The sequence below is a fragment of the Oncorhynchus mykiss genome, chromosome 26, assembly GCF_013265735.2.
Source record: "Oncorhynchus mykiss isolate Arlee chromosome 26, USDA_OmykA_1.1, whole genome shotgun sequence".
NCBI classification, from domain to species: domain Eukaryota; kingdom Metazoa; phylum Chordata; class Actinopteri; order Salmoniformes; family Salmonidae; genus Oncorhynchus; species Oncorhynchus mykiss.
Genome location: NC_048590.1, coordinates 12786378 through 12806866, shown reverse-complemented (window position 1 = coordinate 12806866; position 20489 = coordinate 12786378). Strand labels below are relative to the sequence as shown.

Genomic DNA, 20489 nt, shown 5'->3' with positions numbered 1-20489 from the left:
GTACTCTGCCACCACCATCCACCCCTTCTTTTCTTCCTTCAATGGTGTGTATGGTGAAAGTATTTCTGTTCACTTGCCCAGAAAAATACTATTTTGACACTTGAGCCAAGCTGTACTGTGCTGGGTTGGGTATTTTCCTTTCACTTTGTTGTTTCCAGCATGGTTCCAACAACCATGGTAGATGCATAACCAGGCCAGCACAGTACCCCTCTGCTCTGTAGGCTCAGCTGGTTAGTGTGAAATAAGTTGAAGATGTTCCGGTCCAATTGAACTGTCCTCTGTGGACTAGTCTTCAGTCAGGATATTGAATGAGTTTTTATGTCTACACAGGAAATCATTGCAATAATGAACGTCTTCCATTTCTGTGTGTCTGTAGATTATCGACCCAGTGGCCCCCAGATACACGGCCCTGTCAGGATCCTACTCAGTCCCTGTTGTCATCCCTGAGGCAACAGAGGAGATGAAGGAGGCCGTCAAACACCCCAAGGTACCCTGATGCCAATTATTTGCACTGAAGTAGCACACTATTCCCGACAAAGTACAATACAAAAGCCAAAAGTAGTGCACTATATAGGGATTATGGTGTCATTTTGGACAAAGCCTGACAAGATAGAAGTATTGCACTCCAATCTAGTGTTCAGCAGCCAAAGTATGGCATGTATATTACTCTGACAATGCTAAGAGTTCCCCTCACAATCAAAATACCTCAGTCGAGTTGAGTGTATATGTTGTGAATTATCAACCAACTTAATCTTTCCTAAATTAATAACCAAATTAATATAGTAAAATAAACTGCCAAATCAACCAAATATAGTCAATCAATCATACCATCTGCTACTAAACCTAGCAAATGTATTTTTTTTTACCCTCCCAGAACACAGAGGTGGGGATGAAAGAGGTGTGGTACGGACCCAGGGTGCTGGTGGAGGGGGCAGATGCAGAGACCTTCACAAAGGGAGAGATAGTCACCTTCATCAACTGGGGAAACATCATCATCACCCAGATCCACAAGTAAGATTGTGATCCCACCTTAAAGTTCAACTTATAAAGCATACATACAGGCTTCATAAGCACCATACAAATGCTTCTCAAATCATCTATATGAGCATGTCATACTTTAAAAATGGTCTATAAACATTATGGATGTGTATATTTCCCTTTCAAGACCATTTGATAAGTATCTAGATACATAACCTAATAAATGACATTGGTTGTCACTCAACTGATAAAGCCTAATTTTGCGCAAGTCATTTTACAAATGTTTGAATGCTGAAAGTGACTCGCGGCCAACCTGTCATTGGTCAGCATGCGAAACAGTGCGCAGTTTGACTAGGCTACTGATATTGCCTGGGTTGTTCGGGATGCAAAATGACTTGTAGATCAATGACTGTCAACACAGTTACATGCTTAGTTTGACACTAAAGTAGAGGACACATCAGTTGTCACAGAAGATTAGGGATATTTTCAGAAGGTTGAAAGAAAGTAATACAAGCAACAACAACAAAGTAATGTTTCAGTTGATGTTATGACCGATGCATGCTACATTTGGATCAGTTTGGGGTCCCGTGGACCAATGCACTCATCTTAAACATTTGAACTGGGGACCGATGCCTATTGGTCAATCATTACATCCCTAATAAACAGTGCGTTATGTCAGTGGTTCTCAATCCTGTTCCTGTGGACCCATTTTTGTTTTTGCCTTGGCCCTACAGACCAACTCACCATTAAGCTTTGAATCAGATCATTTGAATCATCTGTATAGTGCTAAGGCAAAAATAAAATTGTGAACCCCTTTGAGTCCCCAGGAACAGGCTTAAGAACCACTGCGTTATGTCACATTTGGCAATTACGTCAAATGAAATCTAATTGTCACATGCGCCCAATACAGACCTTACAGTGAATTGCTTTCTTACAAGCCCTTAACCAACAATGCTGTTAAGAAAAATACCTAAAAAAATAAATAAAAGTAACAAAGAGCAGCAGTAAAACGTTTAGCGAGGCTATATACAGGGGTGAATAAGCATAGATAATAACAGAGTAGCAGCAGTGTAAAAGAGGGTGGGGAGACAATGCAAAGAGTCTGGGTAGCCATTTGATTAGATGTTCAGGAGTCTTATGGCTTGGGGGTTGAAGCTGTTTCGAAGCCTCTTGGACCTAGACTTGGTGCTCCGGTACCACTTGCCATGCGGTAGCAGAGAGAACAGTCTATGGCTAGGGTGGCTGGAGTCTTTTACAATTTTTAAGGCCTTCCTCTGACTCCGCCTAGTATAGAGGTCCTGGATGGCAGGAAGCTTGGCCCCAGTGATGTACTGGGCCGTACGCACTACCCTCTGTAGTGCCTTGTGCTCGGCAGTTGCCATACCAGGCATTGATGCAACCAGTCAGGATTAGAGGTCGACCGATTAATCTGAATGGCCGATTTAATTAGGGCCGATTTCAAGTTTTCATAAGAATCGGAAATCAGTATTTTTGGACAGCAATTTGCTGATTTTATAAAAAAATTAAATGTAATACCTTTTTTTATTTAACTAGGCAAGTCAGTTAAAAGTCTAATACATGTAATATTTGTATTAATTTGACATTTTTTTTATTTCACCTTATCTAACCAGGTAGGCCAGTTGAGAACAAGTTCTTATTTACAACTGCTTATTTTCAATGACGGCCTAGGAACGGTGGGTTAACTGCCTCGTTCAGGGGCAGTTAACCCATCGTTCGTTTTCACCTTGTCAGCTGGTGGGATCCAATCTTGCAACCTTACAGTTAACTTGTCCAAAGCAATAACGACCTGCTTCTCTCTCGTTGCACTCCACAAGGAGACTGCCTGTTACGCGAATGCAGTAAGCCAAGGTAATTTGCTAGCTAGCATTAAACTTATCTTGTAAAAAACAATCAATCATAATCACTAGTTAACTACACATGGTTGATGATATTACTAGATATTATCTAGCGTGTTAGTTGCATATAATCTGACTGAGCATACAAGTATCTGACTGAGCGGTGGTAGGCAGAAGCAGGCGTGTAAACATTCATTCAAACAGCACTTTCGTGCATTTGCCAGCAGCTCTTCGTTGTGCGTCAAGCAATGCGCTATTTATGACTTCAAGCCTATCAACTCCCGAGATGAGGCTGGTGTAACCGAAGTGAAATGGCTAGCTAGTTAGCGCGTGCCAATTGCGTTTCAAACGTCACTCGCTCTGAGCCTTCTAGTAGTTGTTCCCCTTGCTCTGCATGGGTGATGCTGCTTCGATGGTGGCTGTTGTCATTGTGTTGCTGGTTCGAGCCCAGGGAGGAGCGAGGAGAGGGACGGAAACTATACTGTTACACTGGCAATACTAAAGTGCCTATAATAACATCCAATAGTCAAAGGTTAATTAAATACAAATGGTATAGAGGGAAATAGTCCTCTAATTCCTATAATAACTACAACCTAAAACTTCTTACCTGGGAATATTGAAGACTCATGTTAAAAGGAACCACCAGCTTTCATATGTTCTCATGTTCTGAGCAAGCACATATTGCACTTTTACTTTCTTCTCCAACACTTTGTTTTTGCATTATTTAAACCAAATTGAATTATTTATTTGAGGCTAAATAGATTTTTATTGATGTATTATATTAAGTTAAAATAAGTGTTCAGTATTGTTGTAATTGTCATTATTACAACAACAACAAAAATCGACCGATTTTTAAATCGGTATCGCCTTTTTGGTCCTCCAATTATCGGTATCGGCATTGAAAAATCATGATCGGTCGACCTCTAGTAAGGATGCTCTCTGGTGCAGCTGTAAAACCTTTTAAGGATCTGAGGACCCGTGCCAAATCTTTTCGGTCTACTGAGGGGGAATAGGTTTCGTCGTGCCCTCTTCACGACTGTCTTGGTGTGCTAGGACCATGTTAGTTGGTTGGTGATGTGGACGCCAAGGAACTTGCAGCTCTCAACTTTTCCACTACAGCCCCGTTGATGAGAATGGGGGCATGCTCGGTCCTCCATCTCCTTTGTCTTGATCACGTTGAGGGAGAGGTTGTTGTCCTGGCACCACACGTTCAGGTCTCTGACATCCCTATAGGCTGTCTCATCATTGTCGTTGATCAGGCCTACCACTGTCGTCATCAGCAAACTTAATGTTGATGTTGGAGTCGTGCCTGGCCATGCAGTCATGAGTGAACAGGAAGTACAGGAGGGGACTGAGCGCCCACCCTAGAGGGGCCCCTGTGTTGAGGATCAGTGTGGCCGATGTGTTGTTACCTACCCTCACCACCTGGGGGAGGACCGTCAGGAAGTTGCAGAGGGAGGTGTTTAGTCCCAGGGTCCTTAGCTTAGTAATGAGCTTGGAGGGCACAATGGTGTTGAATGCTGAGCTGTAGTCAATAAATGGCATTCTCACATAGCTGTTCCTTTTGTCCAGGTGGGAAAGGGCAGTGTGGAGTGCAATAGAGATTGCGTCATCTGTGGATCTGTTGGGGCAGTATGCAAATTGTAGTGTGTCTAGGGTTTCTGGGATAATGGTGTTGATGTGAGCCATGACCAGCCTTTCAAAGCACTTCATGGCTACAGACTCATTATAAACCATGACATAATCCTATAGATTTGTGAAGCATTTATTTTGTGCTTGACGCTTTTTATGTATGCTATATAAAGCCTTCATAAATGGTTCTTAATTTAAAGTGGGATCGGAATATATTTTTTAGATGTGCAGCTTTTTACAGAAGGCTATTCCAGAGGGCTTTGACTAGGCAAGTGTTCACCTAGTCCCAGGAAACAGCAGTACCAGCTAAGCAGTGAAACACTGAATTCAACTAATCAAGATCACTTGATACGTTGTGTGTATATTTATAAAAAAAATATATATTTTATTTAATCTCAGCCCCCGTTACTGCAGGAGGCCTTTTGCCTTCTAAGTAGGCCGTCATTGTCAATAAGAATTTGTTAATAACTGACTTGCCTAGTTAAATAAATTTAAAATAAAATATGCTGTGGCTCTCCACATGCCCTAGCCTAGATGTTATAGCTACACCATGTAACTAATATACAGTGCCTTCAGAAAATATTTAGACCCCTTGACTTATTCCACGTTTTGTTACGTTAAGGCCTTATTCAATTTTTTATTTTTTTTAAAATCCTGAGCATTCTGCACACAATACCCCGTAATGACAAAGCAAAAACAGGTTTTTTGCTAATTTATGAAAATAATGAAATATTGCATTTAAGTATTCAGACCCTTTGCTATGAGACTTGAAATTGAGCTCAGGTGCATCTTGTTTCTATTGATCATTCTTCAATGTTTCTTCAACCTGATTGGAGTCCACCTGTAGTAGATTGAATTGATTGGACATGAGATTTGGAAAGGTGCACCTGTCTATATAAAGATCCCACGGTTGACTGCATGTCAGAGCTAAAACCAAGCCATAAGGTCAAAGGAATTGTCCGTAGAGCTCCGAGACAGGATTGTGTCGATGCACAGATTTGGGGAAGGGTACCAAAGCATTTCTGCAGCGTTGAAGTTCTCCAAGAAGGAGGAGAAGGGCCTTGGTCAGGGAGGTGACCAAGATCCCCATGGTCACTCTGACAGTGCTCTAGAGTTCCTCTGTGGAGATGGTTGTCCTTCTGGAAGGTTCCCCCATCTTTGCAGCACTCCACCAATCAGGCCTTTATGGTAGAGTGGCCAGATGGAAGCCACTCCTCAGTAAAAGGCACATGACGGCCTGCTTGGAGTTTATCAAAAGGCACCTAAAGACTCTGACCATGAGGAACAAGGTTCTCTGATCTGATGAAACCAAGATTGAACTCTTTGGCCTGAATGCCAAGCGTTACGTCTGGAGGAAACCTGGCACCATCTCTACAGTGAAGCATGGTGGTGACAGCATCATGCTGTGGGGGTGTTTTTCAGCGGCAGGGACTGGGAGACTAGTCAGGTTTGAGGGAAAGATGAACAAAGCAATGTACAGAGAGATCCTTGATTAAAACCTGCTCCAGAGCGCTCAGGACCTCAGACTGGGGCGAAGGTTCACCTTCCAACAGGACAACGACCCTAAGAACACAGCCAAGACAATGCAAGAGTGGCTTCCGGACAAGTTTCTGAATGTCCTTGAGTGGCCCAGCCAGAGCCCGGACTTGAACCCGATCCAGCATTTGTGGATAGACCTGAAATTGGCTGTGCAGCAACACTCCCCATCCAACCTGACAGAGCTTGAGAAGAATGGGAGAAACTTCCCAAATACAGGTGTGCCAAGCTTGCAGCGTCATACCCAAGAAGACTTGAGGCTGTAATTGCTGCCAACGGTACCTCAACAAAGTACTGTGTAAATGGTCTGAATACTTATACTTACTTATTTTCTAAATTAGTAAACCTGTTTTTGCTTTATCATTAAGGGGTATTGTGTGTAGATTGAGGGTGGGGAAAAAAATATTTAATACATTTTAAAATAAGGCTGAAACCTAACTGTGGAAAAAGTCAAGGGGTCTGAATACTTTCTGAAGGCACTGCATACCCTTCTGTCTTTCTCTCGCTCAACGTCACTGATGTGTCACATTAAAATGCATTGACTCGAAGTAAAATGTTGCCAAATGTACAATGATGGTAAAAAGACATGTCAACTTCCTAACTACTACCCCCCCCCCCCCCCCCCCACCCCCCACTCTACCTCACTTGATCTCTGTGATCCAGAGATGCCAGTGGTAAGGTCACCTCCCTGGACGGAAAACTGAACCTGGAGAACAAGGACTACAAGAAGACCACCAAGATCACGTGGCTGGCCGAGACCCCCCGCGCGCCCCTGCTGCCCACCGTCTGCGTTAACTACCAGCACCTCATCACCAAGCCTGTCATAGGCAAGGAGGATGACTTCAAGGAGTACATCAACAAACAGAGCAAGGTGGGTGAGCAAGGGTGGGATGGGTCAAGTGTAGGTGTGTGTGTGAGTCAAGGGTGTTTGTCTATGCGATGTGTGTGTGTGTGTCGTGTGAGGGAGTGTTTTTTTTATTTGTAAAAATGTTATGATAATAAAGTATATTCCTCCTTGGGGAATCAGGTTTTCAGCTTGACCGCCCCCAGCCTCTGGAATGCCCTCCCGGACCACTTCCTTTAAAAAGTGGCCTAATGACCGTTGGAAGGCTTTAGGAAGGCTTTCTGTTGATAGCGGTGCTCCTTGGTGGTGTTATCCCTTGTAGTGTCAGCTGGCCTGTAGTTAAAAAAAATATATGGATTTGGTGTTTATTTTATGAACTTTTGGAATATTCTCTATAATGAAACGTGCTTTACCAATGTAATGTATTATTATTAAAGCACATCATTCTGAATAGAGCAGATATCATTGACCAGTATAGAGGAACACTCTTCTAATCCTTCGGAAGACTGAAAGGGTTTTCCTTTTTCTCCTCACATCCCTCTATCACATTCTCTTTCTCTTCTTCACATCTGTCTCCCATCCTTTCTTTCTGTCAGCTGGAGGAGAAGATGCTGGGTGACCCCTGTCTGAAGGACCTGAAGAAGGGTGACATCATCCAGCTGCAGAGGCGGGGCTTCTACATCTGTGACCAGCCCTACGAGCCAATCAGGTTCTATCTCCTCTACAAGATATTTGACTAGTTGATTTGACTGTGACTGTGTTTGGGCAAGTGGGAGGGATGCGTGGGTGGATGGATTGATGGTTTGATAGTTGGATGAGATAATAAATAAATAAATAAATAGATGGATATTCTCTAAAGGAAAAGCACAATGCCTCTTCAAAATGAACTACTACTGCATTGTTCCAGAGTGCGTCTGTATTAATACACTGTCCCTGGTAACTAGACTAGACTTGGGCCAGAGGATTGGATGGGTGCTACATTTCCTAAATGCAGAAGCACGTCGTTCCAGTGTCTGTATTTCTAACGTGTCCCTGGGTGTTGTCACCCAGTCCCCACAGCTGTAAGGAGAGTCCCTGTGTGCTGCTGTTCATCCCCGATGGCCACACCAAGGAGATGCCCACCGCTGGCTCCAAGGAGAAGTGCAAGGCCACCACCACCACAGTGAGTCTTAATACTTACTCCTCTATTTCCCCTCTTCTAGAGTTCTCCTTTACTGCAACAGAAAGGAAATAACTACGGGCTCATCTCAATAGTCTGAAGTGGCTTCCTCTACTTGTCTCCTCATTTATAGGATAAGTCAAATCAATATAGCTGAGGCTCACCTGGCGATGTGCTTCCACCTGATTTTTCAGAAACACCCTGTATTCTTATAGATTCATGTAAATAATTAGATTATTGCAGATTTTGTAACATTTCTGTAATATAAGGAATAAACTCCTTGTCTCCTCTTAGGTTCCCTTCCCAGCCACGTGCAAAGGCGCTCCCATCTCTGCCCCAGCTAGCGATGCCTGCGCCATTTTCTCCGGCATCGTGGCTCAAGGTGAGAAGGTACGCGATCTGAAAACCACCAAGGCCCCCAAGGAGAAGGTGGACAAAGTGGTAAAGGAGCTGCTGTCACTCAAGGCCCAGTTCAAGCAGCTGACTGGCCAGGACTACAAACCAGGCATGGCTCCATCCGCCAGCTCCACCACTCAGAAGGCCGCAACCCCCGCACCTTCTGCTGACTCCATCTCCTGCCCCTTTGCTTGCATCACCCAGCAGGAGGAGCTGAAGTCTGAGAAGGCTTCCAAGGTTTGAGTATATTTTTCTCGTTTATCATTTGGAAGATCACGAGTGGAAGATTAAACATTATTCATTTAATTTTTGTTTTTGATGCCTCCTAGTCACAAGTTAAAATATTTTCTACCTGTAGAAATAAAAAATAGGTTTCTTTTTTTAAACGCTCTTGTTTTTTCTCTCTCCCGGACCAGGTTGATGCTGTAGTCAAGCAGCTGCCGGATTTTAAAGCTGAGTTCCATCAGATCACAGGCAAGGAGTACAAGCCAGGGATGACCCCTCCTCCTGCTGCCCAAGCCAAGACTGCTCTCTCTGCCTCATCCGCCTCATCCTCTCCCTCAGGCCTATACGAACGTGTGACCGAACAGGGAGACACTGTGAGGAAGCTTAAATCTGAGAAATCAGCGAAGGTAAGGAAGACAAGTTCAGTATAATGCTTTACTTTTAGCCTGCAGGTATTGGGAATTATGTGGTTATAGTACATTGTAAGACTTGTCTCTCATCTCTATTTGCTCCAACTGTTCATAACTGTTCTCTACATTTTACCATTGATAGAACATTACATCCCTCTAACCACTGTATTTGATCAATCTCTCCACAAAGGACCAGGTTGATGCTGCGGTGAAGCAGCTCTTGGACTTGAAGGCAGAGTACAAACAGGCGACAGGTCAGGACTACAAGCCAGGAACTGCCCCAGTCCCTGCTGCAGCCCCAGTACAGAGCACCCAAGCCCCCACAGTCACATCTGGCTCAGGCGTCTATGAACATGTGACTCAGCAGGGTGACTTGGTGAGGAAGCTGAAAACTGAGAAGGCCCCCAAGGTGAGGCCAACAGGAAGGAATGATAGGCTGGCATTCATTAGGCACAAGTTTGATAAAATTATTCATAAATGAGCATAGATGATGGAAATGTGTCTTCTGTATTAACCCAACCCTCCGATATAGAAATACACACACTAGTCTGGGGAGAGAATTGACATGCCTGCTCTATTTCAACATTCTTTACAATATGAACTCATCAGAGTCTAAGCCTTGTCTAAGCCAGGGGAGGAGGTGGGGGTTCTACTATATGGCTTTTTAAGGTCATACCAAGGATCATTTAGCTATTTGATTTTGAATTTTACGGCCCCTTGAAGTATCCCCAGAAATATATACACTAATTATTTGATAAAATGATTTTTGGTCTTACTGCTATTAGCCCATACAAAGGCATTGTATAACATATTCACTACATGGAACAACAAATAGTCCCGACAACATATCAAAAGGAAGCTTGTTCTGAAGTGTCTCTTATATCTAAGATATATATTTTTTTTAAGTATCCTGATCTTTCTTATGTTTTTAACCCCATATTTTGGGCATTAACAGCTTTATTAATTCATTTACGGTAGTTTAAAAGAAAGTGACATGAACCCTTCTGTTTTTGTCCACTCCCTCTCAGGACCAGATGGACGCAGCCATCAAGCATCTGCTGTCCCTCAAAGCAGAGTACAAGCAGGTGACTGGCCAGGACTACAAACCAGGCATAGCCCCAGCCACCAGCCCTGCCCCTGTCCAGGCTAGCCCCGCCCCTGATGCCCAGTCTATCTCCTCCGTTAAGGCGCTCTTCTCCCAGGTGTCCCATCAGGGGGAGTTAGTGAGGAAGCTGAAGTCGGAGAAGGCTCCTAAGGTTAGTGAGATTTAATTTCACCTCATGTAAATCTATGCCCAAAAGACATGTTGTCCAGAACAAGCTATTCAGATGAGGAATGCTGACATTTTGGCGCATGTACAAGTTAGAATAGCTAGCTAACGTTGGCAACTGTAGCTACTTGTGCCAATGTTAAATGATAATCAGATTTAAATCTTAATATTGTTATTCAGGGATAGTCCTGATGGTTGAGTAATTAAATGCAACAGACCGCATAACACAACCAATGTATGATGGCATCCTTGTCACCAGGACCAGCTGGACGGTGCCGTGAAGCAGCTTCTGGCCCTGAAGACCCAGTACAAGGCCCTCACAGGAGAGGAGTATAAACCTGTGGCTTCCGCCGGAGCCTCGGGCGGAGAGGACAAGAACCGCAAAGACCGAGAGAACAAGTCTGAGAAACAGGGAGGTGGTAGTGGCGGAGGAGGAGGGAAGAAGCAGCCTAAAGGAGACAAAATCAAGGAGGTCTCGTCGGGAGGCGCAGGGGGAGGAGGAGAGGGGGGTCCCAAGAAACAGACACGGTGAGAGGGTTGGATGGGTGGATGAAGGGGAGAGTGGGAAGCAGAGATGGATGAATAGAGATCATTGGTACTTTAATGGAGTGGAGATTTGAAAATGGAATGATAGATGGCAGAAAGGGAGATGGTGATGAATGTCGGCTGAATGTGGATGTGGTCCTGTGTGACTCAGTTGGTAGAGCTTGTCGCTTGTTCGATTCGATTTCGATTTCCTGCTGAGGTCAGCAATACGAGAATGTGTGCACGCGTTATGATATTCTTACCTGTGTGGTTTGATCTGCTGTGCCATAGGCCCAAAACATTGCCCTTGGACAGTGCTGTACCGTCAGAGCCTTCAGAGGAAGCCTAAGAATATTTCAACTGAAAATTAAAGGTTTAAGTGATTGAAAATTACATGAGTCTTGTCGATCATGATTCGTCTCTTGTGTTCAGTGTGGTGTCTGGGGTGGGGAAGGGAAAAATGAAAACAGGAATAGCTATCCAATCAGGGTTTTCGGTATCTGAGGAGAAATCTTCCCCTGACCCTACCAGCAGGGCCTTGGATTGACGGCATGATTAGCCAATCCGATTTTGATATGTAGTGCCCTGTGGCTCAGTTGGCAGAGCATGGCGCTTGCAACGGCAGGGTTGTGGGTTCGGTTCCCACGGGGGACCAGTATGAAATGATTTGCACTCACTATTGTAAGTCACTCTGGATAAGAGCGACTGCTAAATGACAACTAAAATTGAAATCATGTAAATGTAGTGCAGTGGAACAGTTTTATTTTCAATGGACATGCATATTTTGTCATGGCATTTCTCGACTGTCATGTTCGTGACAACATTTGCCGTCTCCACTTAATCTCATTTCCGTACGTCGGTTGGTGTCCCCCATGGGTGCATTCCCATGGATTCAGAGCCGAGCTAGCAGACGGGTTGGTGCTAAAGTTGAGCAGTTTTCCCAGGCCCAGAGCTAGGTAGCTAGCTGGCTACAGTAGACGCTACAACATGATAGACTTTCTGTTTTCAACTTATTCATGGCTGGCTGTTGATAACTTTTCTACAATAGCATGATTTTTATCTTGGATTTAAAAGCAAAGGACGAACATCTTATGATTCACCATTTTAACTGTACCGGATGATGGATTTCTGCTGAGTGTTTCCACTGTTCTGTAGGGATGAGTTTGATTAATCGATTAGTCTGTCTAATTCATCCGTATCTATTTGAAATAGGGAATTGAAAAACACCAATTGAGGTGGTATTTTCCATTGCTGGGCGAAGTGGGCATAGATTTGACTTCTCTAGATACAAAACATGGCTTTCCCTCTGCAATAGACAAGTCACCATGTCTAGTATGCATGCACAGCTCTTCCTATATTTTGGCCCCAGCAACCATCAACTAATCGATAAAATAGAAAAGGTTGTTGAACTCATCCGTAGTATACTGTGTGGTTTTCACACCTGATTTCTGTGTATTTTCCTCATTTTAGACTGGGACTGGAGGCTAAGAAGGAGGAGAACCTGTCTGATTGGTACTCTCAGGTGAGTCTTTACACCTGTGCGAGTGATTATTGCCCCAGTTTTTGGACTAGCAGTCTAAACTCTACTAAAACCAGTAGTTTTGGGATTGTCACAAACCTCTCTTGGACTGAAGCCCAATTCCATTTCTACTCCTTGTACACTCCCCCTGGTGGATTTAAAAGGATGTGAAAAAGTAATTGGGAATAGGGCCTGGAGCTCAGGTGTGCACTTGCACACTTCCTGTCATTGATTTAACAATGGTGGAAAGTCCCTCCAGCCAATGATAACACCAATCTAGTGGTTTTAGATCCATTAGAGGATTGGGAAAAGGGTGGAGAATCGGAATGCAGCCATGGTATAGGGCTCAAGACAAGTGTCTACCTTCACATCTGCCCCTCCAGGTGATCACTAAGGCGGAAATGATTGAGTACTACGATGTGAGCGGCTGCTATGTGCTGCGGCCCTGGTCATACTCCATCTGGGAGTCCATCAAGGAGTTTGTTGACCGCGAGATCAAGAAGTTGGGCGTGGAGAACTGCTACTTCCCCATGTTTGTCTCACAGGCTGCCCTAGAGAAGGAGAAGTCCCACATCGCAGATTTTGCCCCTGAGGTGGGTGTTGCGATGTGTGTGTGTGGGGTTGGATGGGGGGGTGTCAGTGTTTATCTATCCCTATTGGAAATCCTGGTCCTTGCTTCTCAAGTGATGTGTGATCACCATATTTCTTGTCATACTGAAGGTCTCCCTTTAAGTGATTTGACACATTTGTAGTGAACTGTGTTTGTGTGTGTGCTGCCTTCAGGTCGCCTGGGTGACGCGGTCAGGGAACACTGAGCTTGCCGAGCCCGTCGCTATTCGACCCACTAGTGAAACTGGTAAGACAAACACACCTGACCACTTCTGTCAGACTTTAAAGTTAAACTTGACACATTGAATTTCCAGATGCTTTTCACTAGGTCTCAAAGAACTATGTTGTACAGGTGTAACTTACGACACAACGTATCTATGGATATTTTCATGCAAGGCGCTTACTACTTCTACCCTCTCTATGCCATATGTGTATTCATTTACTAATTCACACCTTGACCAATGCATCCTTCGTCTTTTCTTTTAACAGTGATGTACCCTTCCTATGCCAAATGGGTCCAGTCCCACAGAGACCTCCCCATCAAACTCAACCAGTGGTGCAACGTTGTGGTCAGTGTCCAATCCACAAATGATAATTGTCATATTCACCATCACTGTTAGGGTCAGTACAATTTCAAAATGGAAAAACCTACTGAAAATAGAAGACTTCAACCCTGTCTAGTATGTCCACTGTCTTTTTTGTCAGAACTGTTTAGGACAGTGGTCACCAACCAGTTGATCGCAAGGCATTCCCAGTCGATCACCAAACATTTCTGTTGAAAAGCCAACAATAAAGGCATGCGCTCCTTTTTTAAATGTTTTATTTGTGTTGCATTGTGAATAGTTGCACTTGACTCAGAAGCCCTGCGTACTGTGTAAGCACGGTCTTCCCATTTTGAACCATTTTATTTTCCCAAAAAGTCAAACTCTGCCTACCCGATGGACCGGGAGATCTGTGGCGAACTCGAGTACGCCTACAGCGCTGGCCAATCGGATCACTCAAATTATCGTGCCTGGAGAGCTTCCATGACCCTGGCCACAGCAAAGTTTGATAGGCTACTAGTCTACGTAAGATTGAAGCACTTAAAACCATGACCACAGAGAATACAGGGGGAAACGTGATCTGACTGGGATCATTTTGAATTCCAAGTCAGAAACTGGGGTGTCTTTCTAGAGCTCGGACTTTCCGAGCTGAAGGTCACTGATGTCGAGTTCCCAGTTGTCTTGAAAGCACCATGACCATCAGATACAGTTACAATCAGTCCAGTAAAATAAAAAGCTAATTATTTCAATTCATGCCCCGCAGTGCCTTGCAAATGCTACACCAACTGATCTATTTTATTAAAGCTTGAGTTTTGAAGTGTAATATGGTCTGAGAATAATAATATTTGCAGGCCAGGCATATATCCAATATGCTTTGATAATGTACAAGGCCTACTGCCCAAACCTCATTCCTACCGAATTGTTTGTATTAGGTTAATGTTGAATATAAGTAATGCTTGCTGTTTGACTGCGAATGTGATCTTTTCAGAATGTATCGTGATTTTTACTATTTCTCTAATTTCTCTCTTGCTTTCTCTCACTCACCCCCAGAGGTGGGAGTTCAAGCACCCCCAACCCTTCCTGAGGACCAGAGAGTTCCTGTGGCAGGAGGGACACACGGCTTTCGCCACCAAAGAGGAGGCCACCGAAGAGGTAACGAGGCCAATGTATTATTAACCGTTTGAGACTAGTTCTTAATTTTCTCTTGTGAATGTTGAGTAAAAAACATAGAACTTGTCATGTCTGGGGAGTGCATTCAAACGATGCTTAACGTTTTTTTTTTGTGTGTAAGTTGGATTTAGACGCATGCATTTGAAAGTTTGCAGTCTTGTCAAATTCAGTGTTTCCTTGACAATGGACCGCCTTGACCAAAATGGCAGCCACTGTGAACCTGTTGTCCATGGGCCCTGGATCCCTTTTCCATGGATTCTGGGGATAAATGTGTACTACACATTGGTTACTGTTGCTAACTCTGTCAAGCTTTGCCTTTTATTTTCCTGTGAAAATGGAGAAGTGCATAGTAATAACGCTAAGGGAACTCCCCAATGAGGTACTAAGTTACTTTTGGAGACAACCATCACTTATATCAGATTGGAGCAAACTAAAGGATCCTCAGTATGCCTTTTGAAGGCTGTATTCACAAAATAAATTATGCAGGAGCTTAACACAGCAAGCAGGAGGACTAGGATAGAGGCAAAGTCTACAGGTCCCAGTGTAAGAGGGAGAAACACCACTAGCTGACCATTGAGGCAGAGGCAGATGACAAAGGAGCAACATTGTTCCTAAACTGCAGGGTAGGTCTCACAATCATTTAAAAACCAAACTCATACAATATCAGCTTCAGCTAGCTGTTATGCAAACGTAAACAACCAACGTCCTCGCTTCAACAAATATACTGTTCTATGCTAGCTCCACAGGTTACTGCTCGCATGTTGGGCTGATCCACACCTTGGACCTCTGGAGACCCCAAGATAAAATTTCCACTACAAGCTTGCCACAACAGTTGCATAAGTCAAGAGGCAAGAAGATTGATTCCTATTGAAGCCTATTACAGCGGTCAGGGTGGCAAAGGCAAAAGTGAGTCGGAAAAGACCAGTCTACTGCAGTTAAAACTGATAGGTGAGCTACACGTGAATGTATTGTTTACAATCTCTAATGCATGTTGTAATCAATCTAACCAAGAGGGTATTATAACCTAGGCAAGTCCATTATCTTTCACTGTTAGCTACATATCAAAGAAACCCATGTTAGACGTGGGCAGGTACTGTATTGGCACAAATCTATGGTGAGCAGCAGAAACAGTAGGGTATGCATAAACAGATGTCATCATGATTTCACCTTCATGTTTGCATGCTTATGTTTCTAGGACAGTGTCAAAGTGAACAGATTTACATTTACTGATGAATGTGTAGCTGGAAGTTGGACAGCATACTAACCACAAAGCATATCTTGTTTTATGTTTCCTCATCTGGAATTGGGGATTTTACATGATACTACTTTAAACTTCTTAATTTTGGCTATTTCCCTTTCCACGTGCACCCTATGCTTCAAAATGTTTGTCATCTCAGTATTTGTAGGGAGGAATGTTCAATCTAAGGCCAATTTCCTCCGTCTTTCTCGATGAGTACGGTTACATGCACATAATATGATTATTGTGGATCGTCAGATTTATATAATAGTTTGATTAAAGTGTTTACATTCTTTGCAAGAAGAACGATTTCCCTAATAACTCTGTTTCCATGGACAAATCTGAAATCAGGCTATCTGATGGCACTGATAAATGCAGACAATTGGCAACCAACAAACATTCCACCATGTTATTTTTGGGAAGCATATTGGATTCTGAGTTTGGACATATAAAGTTTGTGAAAACTACTTCTAAGACGCATTCGTTCCGAACTCACTTCAGTCACACTAAAGAGGGAGGCTGGCTCGGCTGGTGCTAGCAAATGCGCAGATCAAACCCACCACTGGAACACCCATTTAAGCTATTTACATGTCCGAATCATTCTAAAGATTTCTCAGAAAACAGGTGTTTTAATCAGCGTATGCTTACTTAGATTTGGACCTTAAGACAATTCAAGATAAGCAGAGTAAGATGTTTACATGACTATTGCATAATCTGCCTGCTTCCATAGTCCAGTTTAATATCGAATTATTACTGTGCATGTAAACATACTCATTGAGAAACCCCTCGTCTGCCATAGGCCCATCACCTCTAAGGTAGCCACATTGAAGCAAATTTTGCAGTAGCTCTGTGATGTTACTGTTTACACAGGATACATTTCTGAGAGAGAAATATTTTAAAGGGTGAATGCAAACATAAATGAGCCACATCGGTCACATACTATCAAGAGACTTTGGTCACATACTATCAAGAGACTTCGGTGTGTTGATAGACTTGTAAATGGAATAAGTTTGGCTTTGAAGTTTTCAACCTCCACTGAGTCTCAGTAATCCGAAGGTTAGCTATGTTAACAAATACATGTAAAGTCCCATAAACAATGCCAACGAGCTCATTGTAAACTTTTTGCACAGTCTCTGACCTGAAGTATTTGCAGGACAGGACACGCAGCTCAAAGTTATACAAGTAACAAAGAAATTCTACTAACAGTTTGCTGCACGCACAAAATAAATATTCGACAGCAAGGCTCTTGATCCAGGAGGGGATTCTCTGCTGTTACCAAGGAAAGCTTTCTCTTTTTCTGAAGAAGCTAACCACTTAGCTAGATAGCTAACTAGGTAATACATTGACAAACCAAATGCACAACTGCTAAGAATTTAGCACATGTTCTACAGTTAACTTAGTTAAAAGATATCTAACTAGCTGGCAAACATTTAGTTGTGAATTCCATGCTGTAATTAGATCACCTGGTGCTGCACAACAGTGAGTGACTCCAGTCTTGTAGTTGTATGCTTGTAAACAAACACCATGTGACTGGGGACTAATGGTAAGCTTCATAATGGAAAATTAGGTGACGGGTGAAAGAATGCAATGTTGTTTATCTCCTAACGTATTGCACAAGTTCACTGCAGATATTTACTGAAATGATCTACAAATATTAAAATGTATAATAACTTCAAATAAATAGTTTGAAATGTATTGAAAAACCTTTATTTTTATTTTATTTTTTTTAATCAAATTTATTTATATAGCCCTTCGTATATCAGCTGATATCTCAAAGTGCTGGACAGACACCCAGCCTAAAACCCCAAACAGCAAGCAATGCAGGTGTTGAAGCACGTTGGCTAGGAAAAACTCCCTAGAAAGGCCAAAACCTAGGAAGAAACCTAGAGAGGAACCAGAGGGGTGGCCAGTCCTCTTCTGGCTGGGCCGGGTGGAGATTATAACAGAACATGCTCAAGATGTTCAAATGTTCATAAATGACCAGCATGGTCAAATAATAGGTCTGGGACAGGTAGCACGTCCGGTGAACAGGTCAGGATTCCATAGCCGCAGGCAGAACAGTTGAAACTGGAGCAGCAGCACGGCCAGGTGGACTGGGGACAGCAAGGAGTCATCATGCCAGGTAGTCCTGAGGCATGGTCCTAGGGCTCAGGTCCTCTGAGAGAGAGAAAGAGAAAGCATACTTAAATTCACACAGGACACCGGATAAGACCGGAGAAGTACTCCAGATATAACAAACTGACCCTAGCCCCCCGACACATAAACTACTGTAGCATAAATGCTGGAGGCTGAGACAGGAGGGGTCAGGAGACACTGTGGCCCCATCCGATGATACCCCTGGACAGGGCCAAACAGGAAGGATATAACCCCACCCACTTTGCCAAAGCACAGCCCCCACAACACTAGAGGGATATCTTCAACCACCAACTTACCATCGTGAGACAACGCCGAGTATAGCCCACAAAGATCTCCGCCACGGCAAAACCCAAGGGGGGGCGCCAACCCAGACAGGAAGATCACATCAGTGATTCAACCCACTCAAGTGACGCACCCCTCCTAGGGACGGCATTTCCAAATACGGTTATTTCCAAATACCCTGGTATATCTACACCCAAGCCTACTTTGCATTAGCAATGAGCTTGGTTTCTCCATCTTTAACTCGGTGCAATCTAGTATTGCAAAGGTCATTGGAAAATATCTCCTGTAGTTGTCTGGCATGTTTTCTGTGATGTTGTCCTTGTGAGGCCATACAGACAACTGACCTAGCCTGTCCAAAATAAAGTCCATTGAATAAAGTGCTAACACTTTGTAAATCCATATGAAATGTACAAGCCAAAAATTGTCTTAAGTTTCATCAGCACAGGCAGAAACTACATCTGCCAATCTACTCTTGTATGTCAAGGGGATAGTTGTCTGTGGGGATATGTTTCTTATTTGGTCATGTGAAAAATGTGCACAAGTTATTAAATTGACCATAAGTTAACCCAGTGCAGTATTGGGAGAAGTTGGGGGTACACTGTTATTTATTGACTCTGACCTTAACCGGTTAGGGGTTAGTCCATTTCCTAATACTTTTAAGTGAGTAGAATCTTTAAGCTCATCCCTTCCTTTTCTTCTTCCAACTGGGGATGCTCCTCTATGTACTCTGGAAACACAAAATACACAATGATGAACATTTGAATTTCTACCATACATGATTTAAAGAAGTTGGTGCTTTGTAAAAGCTGTTTTTCCCCTGTTCTTTTGCAGCTCCCGCTATTGGAGAACAGCACCACCACCATCCTCCTCCAACCCTACGGATGAGTTCCCAACATTTCCTCAGCCGCCAACAACCAAGATGTTTCTCTACAGTTCTGAATGAAAATAAGATATTACAACAGTGATATAATGATATCCCAGTCTGAAGCAGAGGCACTGGAAAAAGAGACAAGATGGCAGAGCAACAACACCCGCCATGGTGTCTGCCCCCAGCCACTTACTTCGTCTTTTTAAGAGGTTGTGCTCCAAGGTAGCAGACTGACAGTCTTGCCACCAGCATGCAGAGGAAGAAGACCGTGCAGACCAAGGCGATGACGATAGACCTGGAGCTTGAGCTGCTTACAGCAGCACCGTATACTGAAGTCACTGGGCACAAAGTGTTCCCGGGTGGCTTTGTTGTCAATCCCCACTCCCTCCATTTAGGCATCTCCTGACAGGAAAGTCTAGAGTAATGAGAACCCAAGCCACGACTTCTGGAAATAAAGTGCCCAAACAAAGTCAACTTTACTGGTAGTAAATCTCTCTGTCAAAGAGCTGATGGTACCTATGCTTACAAACCTAATCATGAGTTCCTCTACCATAGTATGGGACAAATGGGAATCACAGGGATGCTGTGGTGTGATTTTATTTGTCATGTGTAAAAATGACTTTCACCTGGAGTGTGTCCACTTTAATGCAGAAAAGTGGGAGAGCATGAAAAGCCAGCTGGACTGCTGATTTTTTTTAAAAAGCATTTCTTGCCGGCCCTGTGCAGATAGTTCAACAAAGGAGGAACTATCATCTCCGGTGTCCTCTGGTGATTTGGTTGCTGTGTCTCCTGTGGTGTAAGTGGAAGCTGCATCTTGCACAGGGCTCTACGCTGATGTTTTTTTACAAGGAGCACGTGTGCCTTAATTTATTTTTTTTTTTAAATAGGCGCGCACAAATTTAGGAGCACAATGAAAAATGTGAGATGTTGAAGCTAGAATCTTTCATTTTTCTAAGCGCACTGGAATTCCTAAATAAAAATTCCAGGTTGCACAGCAAAATATTTAAGTGCAATATGCAAGTAAAATGGCCGCACTGTAGTGCCCTGTTGCACATCAGATCTTAATCTGTAGATATACGGGATGATACATGTAATGTTATTCATCCAGATATTTAGTGTTAGGGTTATATTGTTTCAGTGGTCTTCTGAATCAAATGTGTAAATCAGACATTTGCTGCCTACATTGTACTTGTGATTACATTAACTTATGTATGTATGAGTTATGTAAGTTGTGTATAATTTATGTATATGTGAGATAAACTTGCCCCCTGGTGTCTGTCGATATTTGGTAATGT

General features: G+C 43.3%; 1 protein-coding gene and 1 non-coding gene across 5 annotated transcripts in view; both read left to right on the top strand.

Moving 5' to 3' along the window:
- Positions 1 to 20489, top strand: part of LOC110506264 (bifunctional glutamate/proline--tRNA ligase) — a 58797-nt gene that overhangs the window by 28423 nt on the left and 9885 nt on the right. For 3 of the 4 annotated variants that reach the window (XM_021585697.2, XM_021585698.2, XM_021585699.2), the window contains 15 exons: positions 377 to 487; positions 875 to 1011; positions 6666 to 6873; positions 7443 to 7555; positions 7897 to 8008; positions 8300 to 8638; positions 8818 to 9033; positions 9227 to 9445; positions 10065 to 10292; positions 10566 to 10834; positions 12302 to 12353; positions 12734 to 12943; positions 13134 to 13206; positions 13449 to 13528; positions 14552 to 14653. In XM_021585697.2, the coding sequence (XP_021441372.2) occupies positions 377 to 487; positions 875 to 1011; positions 6666 to 6873; positions 7443 to 7555; positions 7897 to 8008; positions 8300 to 8638; positions 8818 to 9033; positions 9227 to 9445; positions 10065 to 10292; positions 10566 to 10834; positions 12302 to 12353; positions 12734 to 12943; positions 13134 to 13206; positions 13449 to 13528; positions 14552 to 14653 (2469 nt within the window). Of the gene's footprint in view, positions 1 to 376; positions 488 to 874; positions 1012 to 6665; positions 6874 to 7442; positions 7556 to 7896; positions 8009 to 8299; positions 8639 to 8817; positions 9034 to 9226; positions 9446 to 10064; positions 10293 to 10565; positions 10835 to 12301; positions 12354 to 12733; positions 12944 to 13133; positions 13207 to 13448; positions 13529 to 14551; positions 14654 to 15409; positions 15620 to 19157; positions 19960 to 20489 lie in introns of those variants that run through there. The other variant, XR_002470940.2, reaches the window with a different exon arrangement.
- On the top strand, positions 14822 to 14956 carry LOC118944583. Its single transcript, XR_005039935.1, has one exon. It is a non-coding gene; the product is annotated as a small nucleolar RNA SNORA5 (small nucleolar RNA).